This window comes from Lemur catta, chromosome 21 (genome assembly GCF_020740605.2).
Source record: "Lemur catta isolate mLemCat1 chromosome 21, mLemCat1.pri, whole genome shotgun sequence".
NCBI lineage: Eukaryota > Metazoa > Chordata > Mammalia > Primates > Lemuridae > Lemur > Lemur catta.
This window is the reverse complement of record NC_059148.1, coordinates 9,483,527-9,495,839: the sequence shown is the minus strand read 5'-3', so window position 1 is coordinate 9,495,839 and position 12,313 is coordinate 9,483,527. Positions and strand designations below refer to the sequence as shown.

The 12,313-nt window shown below is 58.0% G+C and overlaps 2 protein-coding genes across 2 annotated transcripts; both read right to left on the bottom strand.

Annotated features, from left to right (window-relative positions):
* Positions 1 to 262: 262 nt before the first annotated feature.
* LOC123625743 (glutathione S-transferase theta-4) lies at positions 263 to 4,609 on the bottom strand. The gene is made up of 5 exons (XM_045534275.1): positions 4,481 to 4,609; positions 3,434 to 3,521; positions 2,085 to 2,235; positions 1,342 to 1,518; positions 263 to 635 (listed from the first exon to the last, which is right to left on the bottom strand). The coding sequence occupies exons 1-5, from the start codon at positions 4,590 to 4,592 to the stop codon at positions 438 to 440; spliced, it is 726 nt and encodes a 241-aa protein (XP_045390231.1). The 5' UTR covers positions 4,593 to 4,609; the 3' UTR covers positions 263 to 437.
* Positions 4,610 to 9,086: 4,477 nt separating this feature from the next.
* On the bottom strand, positions 9,087 to 12,023 carry LOC123625742 (glutathione S-transferase theta-2B-like). Its single transcript, XM_045534274.1, has 5 exons — positions 11,875 to 12,023; positions 11,029 to 11,116; positions 9,947 to 10,097; positions 9,685 to 9,858; positions 9,087 to 9,352 (listed from the first exon to the last, which is right to left on the bottom strand). Exons 1-5 carry the CDS (start codon positions 11,984 to 11,986, stop codon positions 9,143 to 9,145), a joined length of 735 nt encoding a protein of 244 aa, XP_045390230.1. The 5' UTR covers positions 11,987 to 12,023; the 3' UTR covers positions 9,087 to 9,142.
* Positions 12,024 to 12,313: the final 290 nt, after the last annotated feature.

Below are 12,313 nucleotides of genomic sequence, written 5' to 3'. Positions count from 1 at the left end.
GCTGGGCATGGTGGCACACCTGTAGGTGGCCTACTCAGGAGGCTGAGGCAGGAGGATAACTTGAGCTCAGGAGCTGGAGGCTGCAGTGAGTTATGATCATGCCACTGCACTCCAGCATGGGTACCAAAGTAAGACTCTGTCTCTAAAAAAAAAACCATGCTGTATAAAAGTCATCAACTATTATTATTGACAATGTAATCATATTTAACCTTTAATTTAAAATTCCTTTTGGAAACCGAAACTGGGAGGACCTTTGGCCACATCTGCTCCTGCATCAGACCCTACAATTACACCAACTGTCCCTGGCTCAGCAGCCATGATGGTTGTTCCGGTTGTTTATTAGGCAAAAAACAGAGTTGTTTTTTGGCATCTTCCCTGAGGAAGAAGGCTCAGAGGGCTGGGCCAGCCAGGCCCTACAGGATGGGCTGCCTCTGCAGTCACTTGTACTTGTGCAGAAACTCACAGATCCTCTCCTTGACCATCGGATCCAACGTGGAACAGTCCCATTCTGCCAACTTCACCAGCCGCTCGTGGGCCTCCCAGAAGAGGCCAGAGCCGATGCTCAACTCCACGCGCGTGCGCCAGTCGGCCAGCTTGGCACTGTTGAGGAAGACGTTATGGTTGCTTGCTATGGGCTGTGGGTAGACAAAGAGGAAAGTGTGGTCAGCCTGCAGCCCAGCCCCACCTGGGTCCTCTCCTACAGCCTCAGGGGCCCTACCCATCTGCCTCTGCAAAGAATTAGTCTGTTCACCCCCAAGGCCTGGGCAAGGGGTCACAGACTCTGGAATAGACGCAGGGTAGGGATGGTGGATCCAGAATCCCCCAGGGATCTTGGTCACTCCCTCCCCTGCATGGTGGAGGCCACATAAGTGCACCACACCCACTTATGCCTTCAAATGCACCATGGACGCCCCTCAGACCCAGCCAGGAGAGCTGCCCGGCATAGCCGTCTGTCCAGAGCTCTGGAAATGAGGCCAGGCCAGAAGGACAGGTTAGAAGCCTCTGAACATTTTCTGGAGAGTCCAGCGGGAGGAGGGGGTATCTGGGATCCTGGCGGATTAACTGAGAAACGCAGTGTTCTCCCCAACCAGGGCTCACCCTCCAGCTCCTCCCCATACTGGAGAATCTTTGTCAAGCATGGAAGAACGTGGCGCTCCCTGATTCAAAACACCCTGTGCTTGCTCTTGCACCCCAGGTTGAGTCCAGGCACCTAGACCCGGCTCCCGCAGCCCCCATGGTGGCTCTGCCTCTGCCTCTCTGGCTTCACCAGCCTGTTCTCAAGTTACAGACACACTGGTCACAGCAACAGAGGAGTCCTGCCCCCACTGCCCCACCCCACACCTGCATCATCTCCACCAGGGCCACCAGGTCCGCCAGGGATATTTGATCCCCAGTGATGAACATCCTGTCCTGCAGAAACTTCTCCTCAAAGAGTTGTAGGCTCTTCTTCACCTCTTCCAGCATCTGCTCCGTCTTCTCTGCTGGAACCTCCTCCCCCGTGATCATCGGGATCAGCAACTGGCCAGAGTGGGGGAGAGGAGAGGAGAGGAGGCTCCACCCCAGCCCCACCTGCCCCCCAGGCCTCTGCACCCTTGTCTGCTAGGCAGACACTGGACAGTTCCAAGGTCATAAAGCAATTTCATTCTTTTAACCATTCTGATTGGTGGGTGTTGCCTGGGATCATGTGTTCAGGAAGATTTGGGGAGCTCAGCAGGAAAAAAATCCTGTGATTGATTAGTGATGTCTGTCACAGGCATAGGATTAGAAGTAGGGATACGTGTGCTAGTATTAGTCATCTTCACTCTGACATTTTTCTGGTTCAGAATGAAATGTCTTGAGTCCTGTCCTGGGGTAAGTAATATCAGCCCCTCCTGTGTGCCCTTCCCTTTGTCTTCACAAGACTGTTTTATACCCAGCAGTTCTGTCCACACTCCAGATAGCTCAGGCAGGAGAGAGAGCTGAGGAAATGAAGCTCAGAGAGGGATAGAGACTAGCTTGAGCTCACCAGTGGTCAGCGGGGCCAGGACTGGACTCCAGGCTTCCTAACTCCCTTGTCCCCAAGCCCCAGACATGGCTCTGCTCACCTTGATCCAGAGTATCTTGTTCATGGGCAGTTGAATGGCCGTGTGCTGCCAGGCCATGAACTCATCCACACGTGCACGTGTGTGCAGGTCTGGCGGGTACCAGTGTGAGGGTGCGCTGTACTTGCGGCACAGGTAGAAGAGGATGGCCACACTGCGGAAAGGGCAGGTCAGGGACACCACCCTTACCTTTCTGAATGCCCCCGCATGGCCCAGGACCCAATGCTGAGTTCCCCCTGCACAGACAGGCTCTAGGTACTGATGTTCCTCCTGGGCAGGACGGAGCCTAAAGAACCCTGGGAAAGCCCCCCCCAAGCTGCCAGACAGTCACTAGGGCAGAGAGGGAGACCGGCAGGGTGAGTAGGAGATGGTGGGCGATGTAAGAAAAGGCAGGCCAGTAGGGGGACAACAGGTGCTGAAATACCAGGTGAGAGAGAGTCAGGTGAGTTTGGAGAAGGGAGAGTAGGTGGGTGGGTGGGAGGAGGTGGAGAGTAGTGAGATGGCCAGAGACTCGGTGGAGGCCACAGTGGAGGCCCCAGGGGGTGCGGGGAGTATGTAGATTTAATCCTTAGGATTCAGGGTTACACAACCCAGGCGATGGGAGGATCCCTCCCTCTGGTGCTGGATGGACAGTGTGCCCAAGGGTGCAGAATCAACGACAGGGAGGGTCATTGTTGTCTGGGGAGGACAGAGACCGCGGGGACACGGGAGGGGACGGATGGGAGACTGCTCTGGGGACATGTCCCAGGCCTTGCTGATTGATGATGCATGTGAGAAATTCCACAGGACAAAGGACTCAGTTTCTTTGCCATCAACAACAACAAACTGCCAAGGCAAAACGTTGGGGCGCGGAGGGCACTAGAGATTAAAAGAGGCGGGGGAGACAGACCTGCCGGCTGTGCTACTCGAAACTTCTTGGGACCCCCCATTCAAACAAACTGCCAAGAAAATGTTTCTGGGATAATAGGAGACTTGTGAATAGGAACTAGATATTTGATGAAATCCAGGAGTTATTTTATTAGGTGTCCTAATGGTATTGTGGTGACGATTTTTTTTTCGAGGCTTTATCTCTTAGAGGTACATTCCTAAATATTTATGGACGAAATGATGGGGCGTCTGGATGGCGGGGTGACGGAGTCAGATACAGATGGTGCCACATGGGCCCCAAGTGGATGGATGACAGCTGGAGCTGCGCCTGGGTCGGTGGGCTCCTTATGCCCCCCATGGGTTGATATTCCTTCTGCTTTAGTGAGCGTGTGAAATGTCCCCCAATAAGACAGACAAAGGCTCCCACTGAGTCTCCCAGGAGGAGCAGAGACAGACCACGGAAGGGCCCTGGGGAAGACTGTTACCTTTCGGATAAGATAAATTTCCCATCTTTGAGGCTGGGCAGCTTCCGCAGGGGGTTGATCTCGATGTATTCCTTGCTGTGGTGGTGACCTGAGAGGGGCAGGGAAGGCCTGAGACTGTGAGACCCTAGGGAGGAGAGACCTGGGACTCCCAGGGACCGAAATGCCTTCCTCTCTGTTTTCTCAAGAAGGGGAAACTGAGGCCTTGAGGGACACTGTGGCTCGCCCCAGGTCACAGGGCAAGGCAGTGACAGAAGAGGGACCAGGATCAGGGCTCCCACCTCCCAGCCTGTCCCCACCCCAGGCTCGGCAGCTCCCATGACATCCCACCTGTGCCCTGGGACCAGGACGACCCTTTGGCTCAGAAGCTGGAGGCCTCCAGCCCCCTCCCCCAGCGCTGGGTGTGAAGCCCTCGGGGCCTGGCTGCTCCCCTCCTGTCGCCCCTCACTCTGTCCCCCCTTGAAGGGCAGCTGCAGCTGGCAGCACAGGAAGCCCAGGCCCAGCACACGGTGGGGCATTTAAAGGGGAGCCTCTCAGCCACAGTTGGGGGTCACCCCCGCATGTCCCCTCCTCTACATTCTAGAACCTTCTGCTTCTGCCAGCTGAGCTTCTGGAGCCCCTTCTGTGCATGCGGTGGGGCTGGAGCCTGACCCACTGACCTCCCAGGGGGTCAGCGTAGGCCTGAGCAGGTCTGCACACCCGGGTGGGGTGGTGAGGACGGGCTGCACCCCTGCCCTTGCGGCAGCCTGGTGGGCAGGTGCTGGACCCCCGAAGCAGAGGGAAGGTGAGGGTGGGAGCCACAGATTCCCAGCTGCTCTCCCTCCCCCTTCACTCTAGAGCAGCCTGTTCTTCTCTGCGTGGGGACTGTCATTAGCGGAGCTGGCTAAGGTAGGCTGGACAGGGACGCAGCCTACGTGTTTCTCGGCACCTTTTCGGTCCCTGCGGACCTTTGTGGGGTCTCCTGGGGCTCTGTCTCTACTCCACAGAACCGCCCCTACCCTGTGCCCGCCCGCCCCCAGGGCCAGGCCTGCGGGCAGCAGAGGGGCTGACCTTTCAGCAGATCCACGAACTGGAAGTTGAAGGGGATGCTGTTCTTCCTGGCGAAGATATAGACGGCGCGACACGGCGCGGACAGCAGATCCATGTAGAGCTCCAGGGACATGCCGCCCTGAGCCTGTGTCCAGCCCCCTGTGCCCTCTCTGTCCTGGGCCCAGGACCCTGCATTCTGGAACTTCTTGTTTCCCTTGGTATTGTCACGGGGCCAGGAAGCCCGGAATTCTCCCAGCAGCGAGGGTTCCGAGGAGCAGCCTGGGGAGAGGCCCCGGCACAGGGTTGGGGTGGGGGGCTGTGACCCTGCCTTCTCCTTCCGCGTGGGCCTGTGCCCCCTGGTGCCGCCCCAGACAGACACCCTGTCTGAGAAGGGCTCGTGCATGCATGGGCATTCCCAGGGTCCAAAATGAGGATGAGGCCATGAGAACTAACGCTGGAGGGTTCCAGAAGTAGGGACTGGGGTTACCCACAGGTAAATCTAGCCTGAACTGTGGCTAGAAAAGGATCGGGAGGGAGAGACACAGGAGCCTGGGGAGCTGTAGGGCCACTGGGGACAACACCACTGGGGAGTCAGGGGCAGAGGGGCCCAGAAACTTCCTGGCCTGGGCCGGGACTGCAGTGGCTGGACTGTGCAGCTGGTGGCTGAGGAAGGTCACTAGAGCCTGTGGGGAGGCCTGGGCGCTACTCACTCCCTGCTGTGTGACCTCGGGACATTCCCTGTCCTAATAGGCCTCGGCTCAGAAGTGGGACAGACTCTTCCCCGGAGGCGGGTGGAGAGCACACAGTGTGTTTGTTGCAGACTCAGCGGAGCCTCTCCTGCGGCCCCTGCACCAGCTTCTGGGCCAGCTGGGGGTGCTGCTGGACCTCCTCCGTGTCCCAAGGCTAGAGGATGAGCTTGTGGGCCTCCCCGACGGGCCCGACACCCAGGGCAGCCTCCACGCAGGTCTGCACGCTGCCAGCTGGGGCTGGTCTTGGAAGAGGTCGCAGCCAACAGTGGTGGGGTGGAGAGCAGGCCGGCTGGGGTGGAGTCTCAGTGCTGCGCTCAGAGTCCCCCCCAGGAGGGAGGCAGGCAGGGGGGAGAGCCTTACCTGCATCAGCTCTGTGAACGCCACCAGGTCTCCCAGGGAGACCTGCTCCATCGCTGTGAGGGGCCTGGCCCTCTGGCTCCATGTTGTCCAGGCTTGGCTGGGTGACCCATGTCCCCTCCTCACCCCAGCCCCTCCAGCTGGCTCAGGCTCCCAGCTTTAGCCCTAAGCGCCCCCTGGGTCTAACCCCTGCCCCAGAGCTGGGCAGGCTGAAATGAGGGACGCATTGCAGTGGTTTGGAAAGGTCTCCAAGCCAGGGGTGATCAGCTTTCTCCCTCCTCCCTGCTCCCCCCAACCCTGTGAAGGGCCTGGCCCCCAGGACCCCTCGTCCAGGTGCTGCAGGGCTGGCATCCGCGTCCCAACAGCTGCTCCAGCTGTGCAGCACCCACAGGCTGCCCCGAGAAGCGGGCAAGAGAGACTGGGCTGGGAGAGGAGACTGGTACCAAGCAGAGCCTGGTCCTGACCCTGCGTGGGCACCAGGTCACCGTGACCTCTCTGCCAGCAGGAAGCCATCATCCCCAAGGGCAGGCACTTTCCCCAGGGGTTTTGCCTTAAGGAACTGAAAGGACAGTCTTACTAACGGGCTAACAGGAAAAAAATAAATAAATAAATTTCTAACTGGCAGCCTCCTGGAGTGGCATGATCTTTGTCCCCAGGGTTAGTAACATGAATATCTCTCCTGCAGAGATGTCTGTCTAGCAAGCTGACAAAGGAAAGCCTAAATTCTCATTCACATCCTAAATCCTCAATTCACGTCCCGAAAGCGAAAGGAGCCTCCAGGAGGTGGGGGTGTGGGAGGCTGAACAATCTGACCAACTGTCGTTTTAGATTCACTACCTGGAGACAGAAAGGTTTTCTTGAGTTTGTTTAAACAGCCTTGACAGTTCCTGGGTGGACAGCGGAGGCTCGAGCTCCCCCCACCTCCTCAAGGAGAGACGCCCCAGATGTCCCCGCTATCAAGAAGAAAGAAGAAATCAATCCACTCATATATTGATCGGCAAAAGAAAAAAAAAAAGAGAGAAAGAAGAAACCAATCCCTGTTACCCTCCGGCCGCGTGAGAGACAGAAAAGGCCGAGCTCAGCAGTTTCTCCGCTGTTCTGTGCCCATGGGGCTGGGATCATAAATCCCCCCGCCCTCCTCAGCCTGCCCTAATAAAGGGTCAGAGGCATGTGGCCTTGGGGGCCCGGCCTCTCTTTATTTCCTGGTGCTGTGTCCTCTCTCTCTTCGGAGAAAGAGTGACATAAACTCGGTGCTTCTTTCTATCCCCGACTCTGAGAACTCTCTCTCGCCAGCGTGTGGACCCCACACCTCACAGGAAGGTGCTCCCTGGTGGGCGAGGGGAGGGCAGGCTCAGCGCAGGGCTTGGCCCCTTGGCACCCCCTGCTTGGGGCCCTACCCAGCCCCCTGGCTCAACCCCCAGCTGCACTGCCGCAGGTCACAGGGGACGCCATTCCTCCCAGCGAAAATGCGGATGGGGTGGGCGAGGCGAGTGCAGGTGCAGGAAGAGCTCCAGCCCCATGGCTGCACCTGCCCTGACCTCCGAGGGTCGCTCAGCCCCTCTGGCCAGCGCCCTCCCGCCACAATGGGGCCGGAGCTCTGTGCACCTCCCTGGAGCCTCCTTCCTCCCGACTGGCTGGGTGGCCTGCTAAGCCACCACCCCTGCCTGGCCTCTGCGGAGTGGAGGCAGGGCTTGGCGGCCGCCTTCTCCACACTTCCAGTGGAGGTGCAGGCAGGCAGGGAGGACGCGCTTCAGGGTGTCCTTGGGCTTTCTGTGTCTTCTCTTCCCCCGCCCTGTGCCACGCACGCCACGTGCGCACCCGCACACTCACACGCACACAGACTCACACGATGCACTCACAGGGCTCAAAAGCCCGTCCTTATCTTGCTGCGATTCCCTTTTCAGCGTCGCTTCCCCCTCACCTCTCGGCACCCCCTTCTCATGCCTCAAGAGCCCTTTGCACGCCCCATCTCCGATGCCTCCAGTGCTTCCCTCCGCTAAGAGCACCAGCTGGGATTCAAGGTCACTTTGCCCCTCCTCCTGCCAGGAGACCTGGGACCCTGCCACCCCTGCGCTGACCCACAGCATGGTTGGCTCAGCTGGGGTCACTCTCCAGGACTTACCTGCCACCTACACAGCATGGAGACTGACTGACTTTACTTCTTACACTTTGTTGGAGTGTCTGTTGAAAGCAAAACCATCCAATTGTGAATCACCAAAAAGCAGCCTGCATGCACCAAGAAAGCACAGGCTGCTGCCGCCCAACCCTGATGCCCAGGGTGGGGGCATGACGGAAAAGCCCAGGAAAACAAGCCAGGGTGTCCCGCAAAGTATGAAGCGTCTCTGCAAGGGAGAGACAGCCAGAATGGGACCAGAGAGGGAAGCCGCACACCAGGCACCTCCAGGGCAGGACAGCTGCAGTGCGGTTGCTGCTTGGGGTGCTCCAGGCTAGGAGTGGCACACGGTGGGCCACCAGTGCCACAAGAGGGGCAGGCAGGTAGATCAGAGCGTGGTGCTAAGGACCCCATTTATTTGTTAGCAGTGACATCTACAGTCAAATCCTAAAATTGCATGCCCATCAGCCACATAACCTCCTGTGAAGACCTAGGGGCAAACTGGGCTACTGCCCCTCTCTCAGAAGGTGATGCCAGCACACTCCTCGGAGGTTTGAGTTCCACGGGCTTCTCCTCCAGCATCTAGGTTTTCATAATGCCAATGTCCTCCCTTGGTCCCCCAACCCTAGGGGTTGTAGCTTCATGCAGTGTCCACCTGTGTGATAATCTGGCATCTCTCTGCCTATAGAGTTCTCCAATGCCTGGCTACCAATTCTTTTTATTAAATTCTCCCTGTTAAAATAACTAGGGTGGGTTCCATCCCACGGATAAACATGGAGGTTTGTATAATAATGTATAATCCTGCTGTTTGTTTGCTATTATTATGAAACTGTCCTGGAAGACAGGAGTGCTTGTTAAAAGAAATCTTTTAAGTTTCCTAGACTTCAAAGACTGTTACTACATCCTATGAAACATCACTTGTATCTTTTAATAGTTATTTATAATATTTAACATCACTTGTATCCTTTAATTGGTTACTTACTTTCATTGGTTCCTTGCTTATTTAATATTTTATTGTCCTTATGATGATGCTGTGTTGACTTGTTATCCATGAGTTTACTTTGGATTAACCATCATGAGACTTACTGGCAAATGCTTTTACTCCATGCATATAATACAACAACGTAATAAAACCAGTAACTCTTGGTTCCTCATTCAAAGTGTTCATAATCTTTACTATATTTAAAATACTGATGATATTTGCCAACTTTTAATTAGTTTGTTTTTCTTCATGTTATTGTTTTTAGGAGCTCTTTATATATTGTGGATTTCAGTCTCACCTATTGCTTATATATACCACACCTTGGGAGTAGCAGTGCCAAGGACACCATGGGTCCTGCCTATACAGAGCTCCTCTTGAAGACGGAGACAAGGGACTGGGGCAAGATGGACAAGGAGAAAGGGGGGAAACGAGGAACAGAATGACTCTTTATTGCTAATCTCCCAGCCCCCATCCCAGACTTCTCAGGGGATCCTGCTGATACGACGCAGCATGCCCAGATAGGCCTCTGCTGGGGGCACGGGAAGTGTTTTTTTGGCCTCCTGTTCCAGGATGGTCAAGACGAGGCCATGGGCCTCCTGGCACAGCTTGGCTCCCAGGAAAGCCTCCACTCGCCCACGCCACGCTGCCAGTCGCTGCCGCCCCTCAAACACGTCATAGCCAACAGCCACAGGCTGCAGGGACAAGAGTGGGAAAATTGTGGGGATACTAGAGCCCCAGTGTTGGAAGCACAGGCAAAGGTATCAGGGACATGGTCCCCTTTCGCAGCCCCGACACGAGGCCCAGAGAGTGTGGTCAGCCTCCCGACCCGGAGCAGCCAGGATGAGACCTACACCCAGGGAGGAGGTAGAGGCCAGGGCTCTGGCCCCAGTTCACCCAGAGACTCGCTCTGCAATTCAGGCAGCCCCATGGCTTTCCCCAGGCCTCAGTGTTTCTGTCTGACTCGTGGGGGTGGCCCTAGGAGTGACGCTGCCCACAGCTGCCACTCCGCTGGCTGAGCTCACACCTGTATCAGCTCCTCCAGCGCCATGAGATCAGCCAGTGTCACGTGCTGGCCGACAAGGAAGGCCTTATCCCCCAGGAACTTGTCCTCCAGCTGTTGCAGTGCCCGGTCCATGGCAGTCCTGTTGCGGTCCATCTTCTCCTCCGGCACCTGTGTCCCAATGAGTGGTGCCAGCACCTGATGGGGGCAGAGGGTGGGCTCAGTCTATGGCCCCTGCCTCTTCCCAGCTCCCTGATGGTCAACCCCTCTCCAGATGTGGCCTCACCCGGATCCACAGGGGCACGCCAAAGGTGCCGCGGATGCAGTCGGCATGCCAGCCCAGATACTCATGGATGCGGGCACGGGCCTGCAGGTCAGCTGGGTACCAGTGGTCTGCCGTCTGGCACTTACAGCTCAGGTAAATCAGGATGGCCGTGCTGGGAACAGGGCGGGGGACACAGGCCATAAGGGTCCTGGCGCCAGGCCTTTACCCCGAGCTGCTCCCAGCCCCCAGTGGGGCCCTGGGGCTCCTCTGCTTTTGACAGACCCCCTCTAGACTCACCCTCCATCCCCAGCTGCCCGGCACGGTCTCCCTCCGCCACCCCCCCACCCCCCCCTGCTTTCTTTGTTATCTTGGGCGCTGACACTTGGCCAGACTTTCTGCTTTGCACTTTAGCAATCGTATCTCTGTGATATCCCAGCTGGTGCCCTATGAGGTAGACTCTTATCCCTTTTGCACACGAGGAAACTAAAGCTCAGAATAGGTAAGTGACTTGACGGGGGCTGCAGAGCTCAGAAAAGGCTCCTTGGACCCCTGGAACCCTGCGAGGGGCCGGTTCACAGTGGGTGCTCAGTGGAGTCCTGTGCATGGGTTGGGGATGCGGAGGGAGGCAGAGGCATGACCTCAGGTCTCCTCTGGCAGGTCCTCCAGCCATCACTTCTGTAGCCACCTCACCTCTTGTGCCCTTCCTGCCTGGTGGCCGAACCTTACCAGGAGCTGTGCCCTCAGGCTCTGGCACTGCCTCCAGGACCAGCCTGGGCAGATGGCAGGGGTGGGGCTTGAGAAGTCAGCAGAGGCCCTTTCTACCTTCCATTTGTTGAACCTACTCTCTTCAACACTGGACAAATGTCCCCTTGTCCTCTGTTCCAATATCCCTCAGTCTGGGGGTGGGGAGGCCCAGGGTTCAAAAGAGAAGGCTGAAGACAAGACAGGTACAGGGTCGAGATGGGTCCGACCCTGCTGGTCCCACATTGCCCAGGCTCTCTGCTCTCCCCACGCCCTCGCCTTTCCCCTCACTGCCCGTGGGGTCTGGAGGGCCCACAGTGGGGACAACCCGAGGTCGGGAGGGTAAGAGGGAAGGGAGGCACCTCTCCGTTAAGATGAAGTCACCATCCTTAAGGGCGGGCACCCTCTGCAGGCTGTTCACCTGGAGGAACTCCTTGCTGGCATGCTGCCCTGCAGGGGAGGAAAAGGTCTGCAGTCCCCCCCGCCCCCCCCCCCAAGGCTGGGCTGAGAAACAGCCCGGCTGGGGCCAGAGGGCTGGGCCAGCCCCACACCCTGCATGGGCCTCCCTGCTTTGCCACATCCTGGGGCGGCCAAGGGGCTTTGGTGGGTGCAGAGAAGTTATTTAGCCAGGACTGGGGTGGGCCAGCAGGGAGGAAGGAGAGTGGGTGGCTCAGCTCTCTCCATCTCTCTCTCTCTCTTTTAATACATAGGGTCTGACTCTGTGGCCCAGGCTGGAGTGCAGAGGCACAATCACAGCTCACTGTAACCTCGAACTCCTGGGCCCCAGCGATCCTCCCGCCTCAGCCTCCCAAAGTGCTGGGATGAGAGGCGTGCGCCACCCTGCCGGCCTCTCCCCATTCTTCCTTCTCACAACCGCATGCCGTTCTCCCACGGTCTTCAGGGCTTTGGGAATTTCTTCTTCTTTTTTTTACAGGGCTTTGTGAATTTAGAGGCGTGCTTTCGACGCAGAACTCTGAAAAGTATTTCCTTTCCACCCCCCACAAAGCAGAGGGTAACATTATCCTCCTTCGCGGAGGGCAAGCTACGCTGCGGAGAGGGCGGTGGCCTGTCCAGGGCCCCTCAGTCGAGGGCAGTTTCCGGTGGGAGAGGAGATGGGGGGCTGGGAGGGGACGCTCAGGAAGGAGCCAGGCGAGGGGCCCGGGGGCGCACGGGGCCTGCGGACACACGGGGAGACTGGCCGAGCGCACCTTTGAGCAGATCCACGGTGCGCAGCTCGAAGGGGATGTCGTTCTTCTTGGCGAAGATGTAGACGGCGCGGCAGGGCTGCGACAGCAGGTCCAGGTAGAGCTCCAGGACCATGGCGGGGCGGCGGGCACAGGCGGGACAGCAATCGCGGCTGCGGTCGGAGCAGCAGTTGCGGCAGGTGCAGAGGGGCCCCGAGAAATAGGGGCTCAGGCCCCGCCCCCGGGGGGCCACAGCCAATGGAAGCGTGCCGCGCCCAGATGGTTTCCGCCCCACCCTGGGGCAGGGTCTGCGCTGTGACCCGCGCACGGCGGGGAGGGGGAGCCGGGCACAGGGCTCACGAGGGGGGGGTGTGGCGAGGGTTGGGGGACCCACGGTGGGGACGCGGGGGCCCAGGGCGGAGAGGGTTGCAGGGTGGGGCAGGGGGACGCGGGTGCAGGAGAC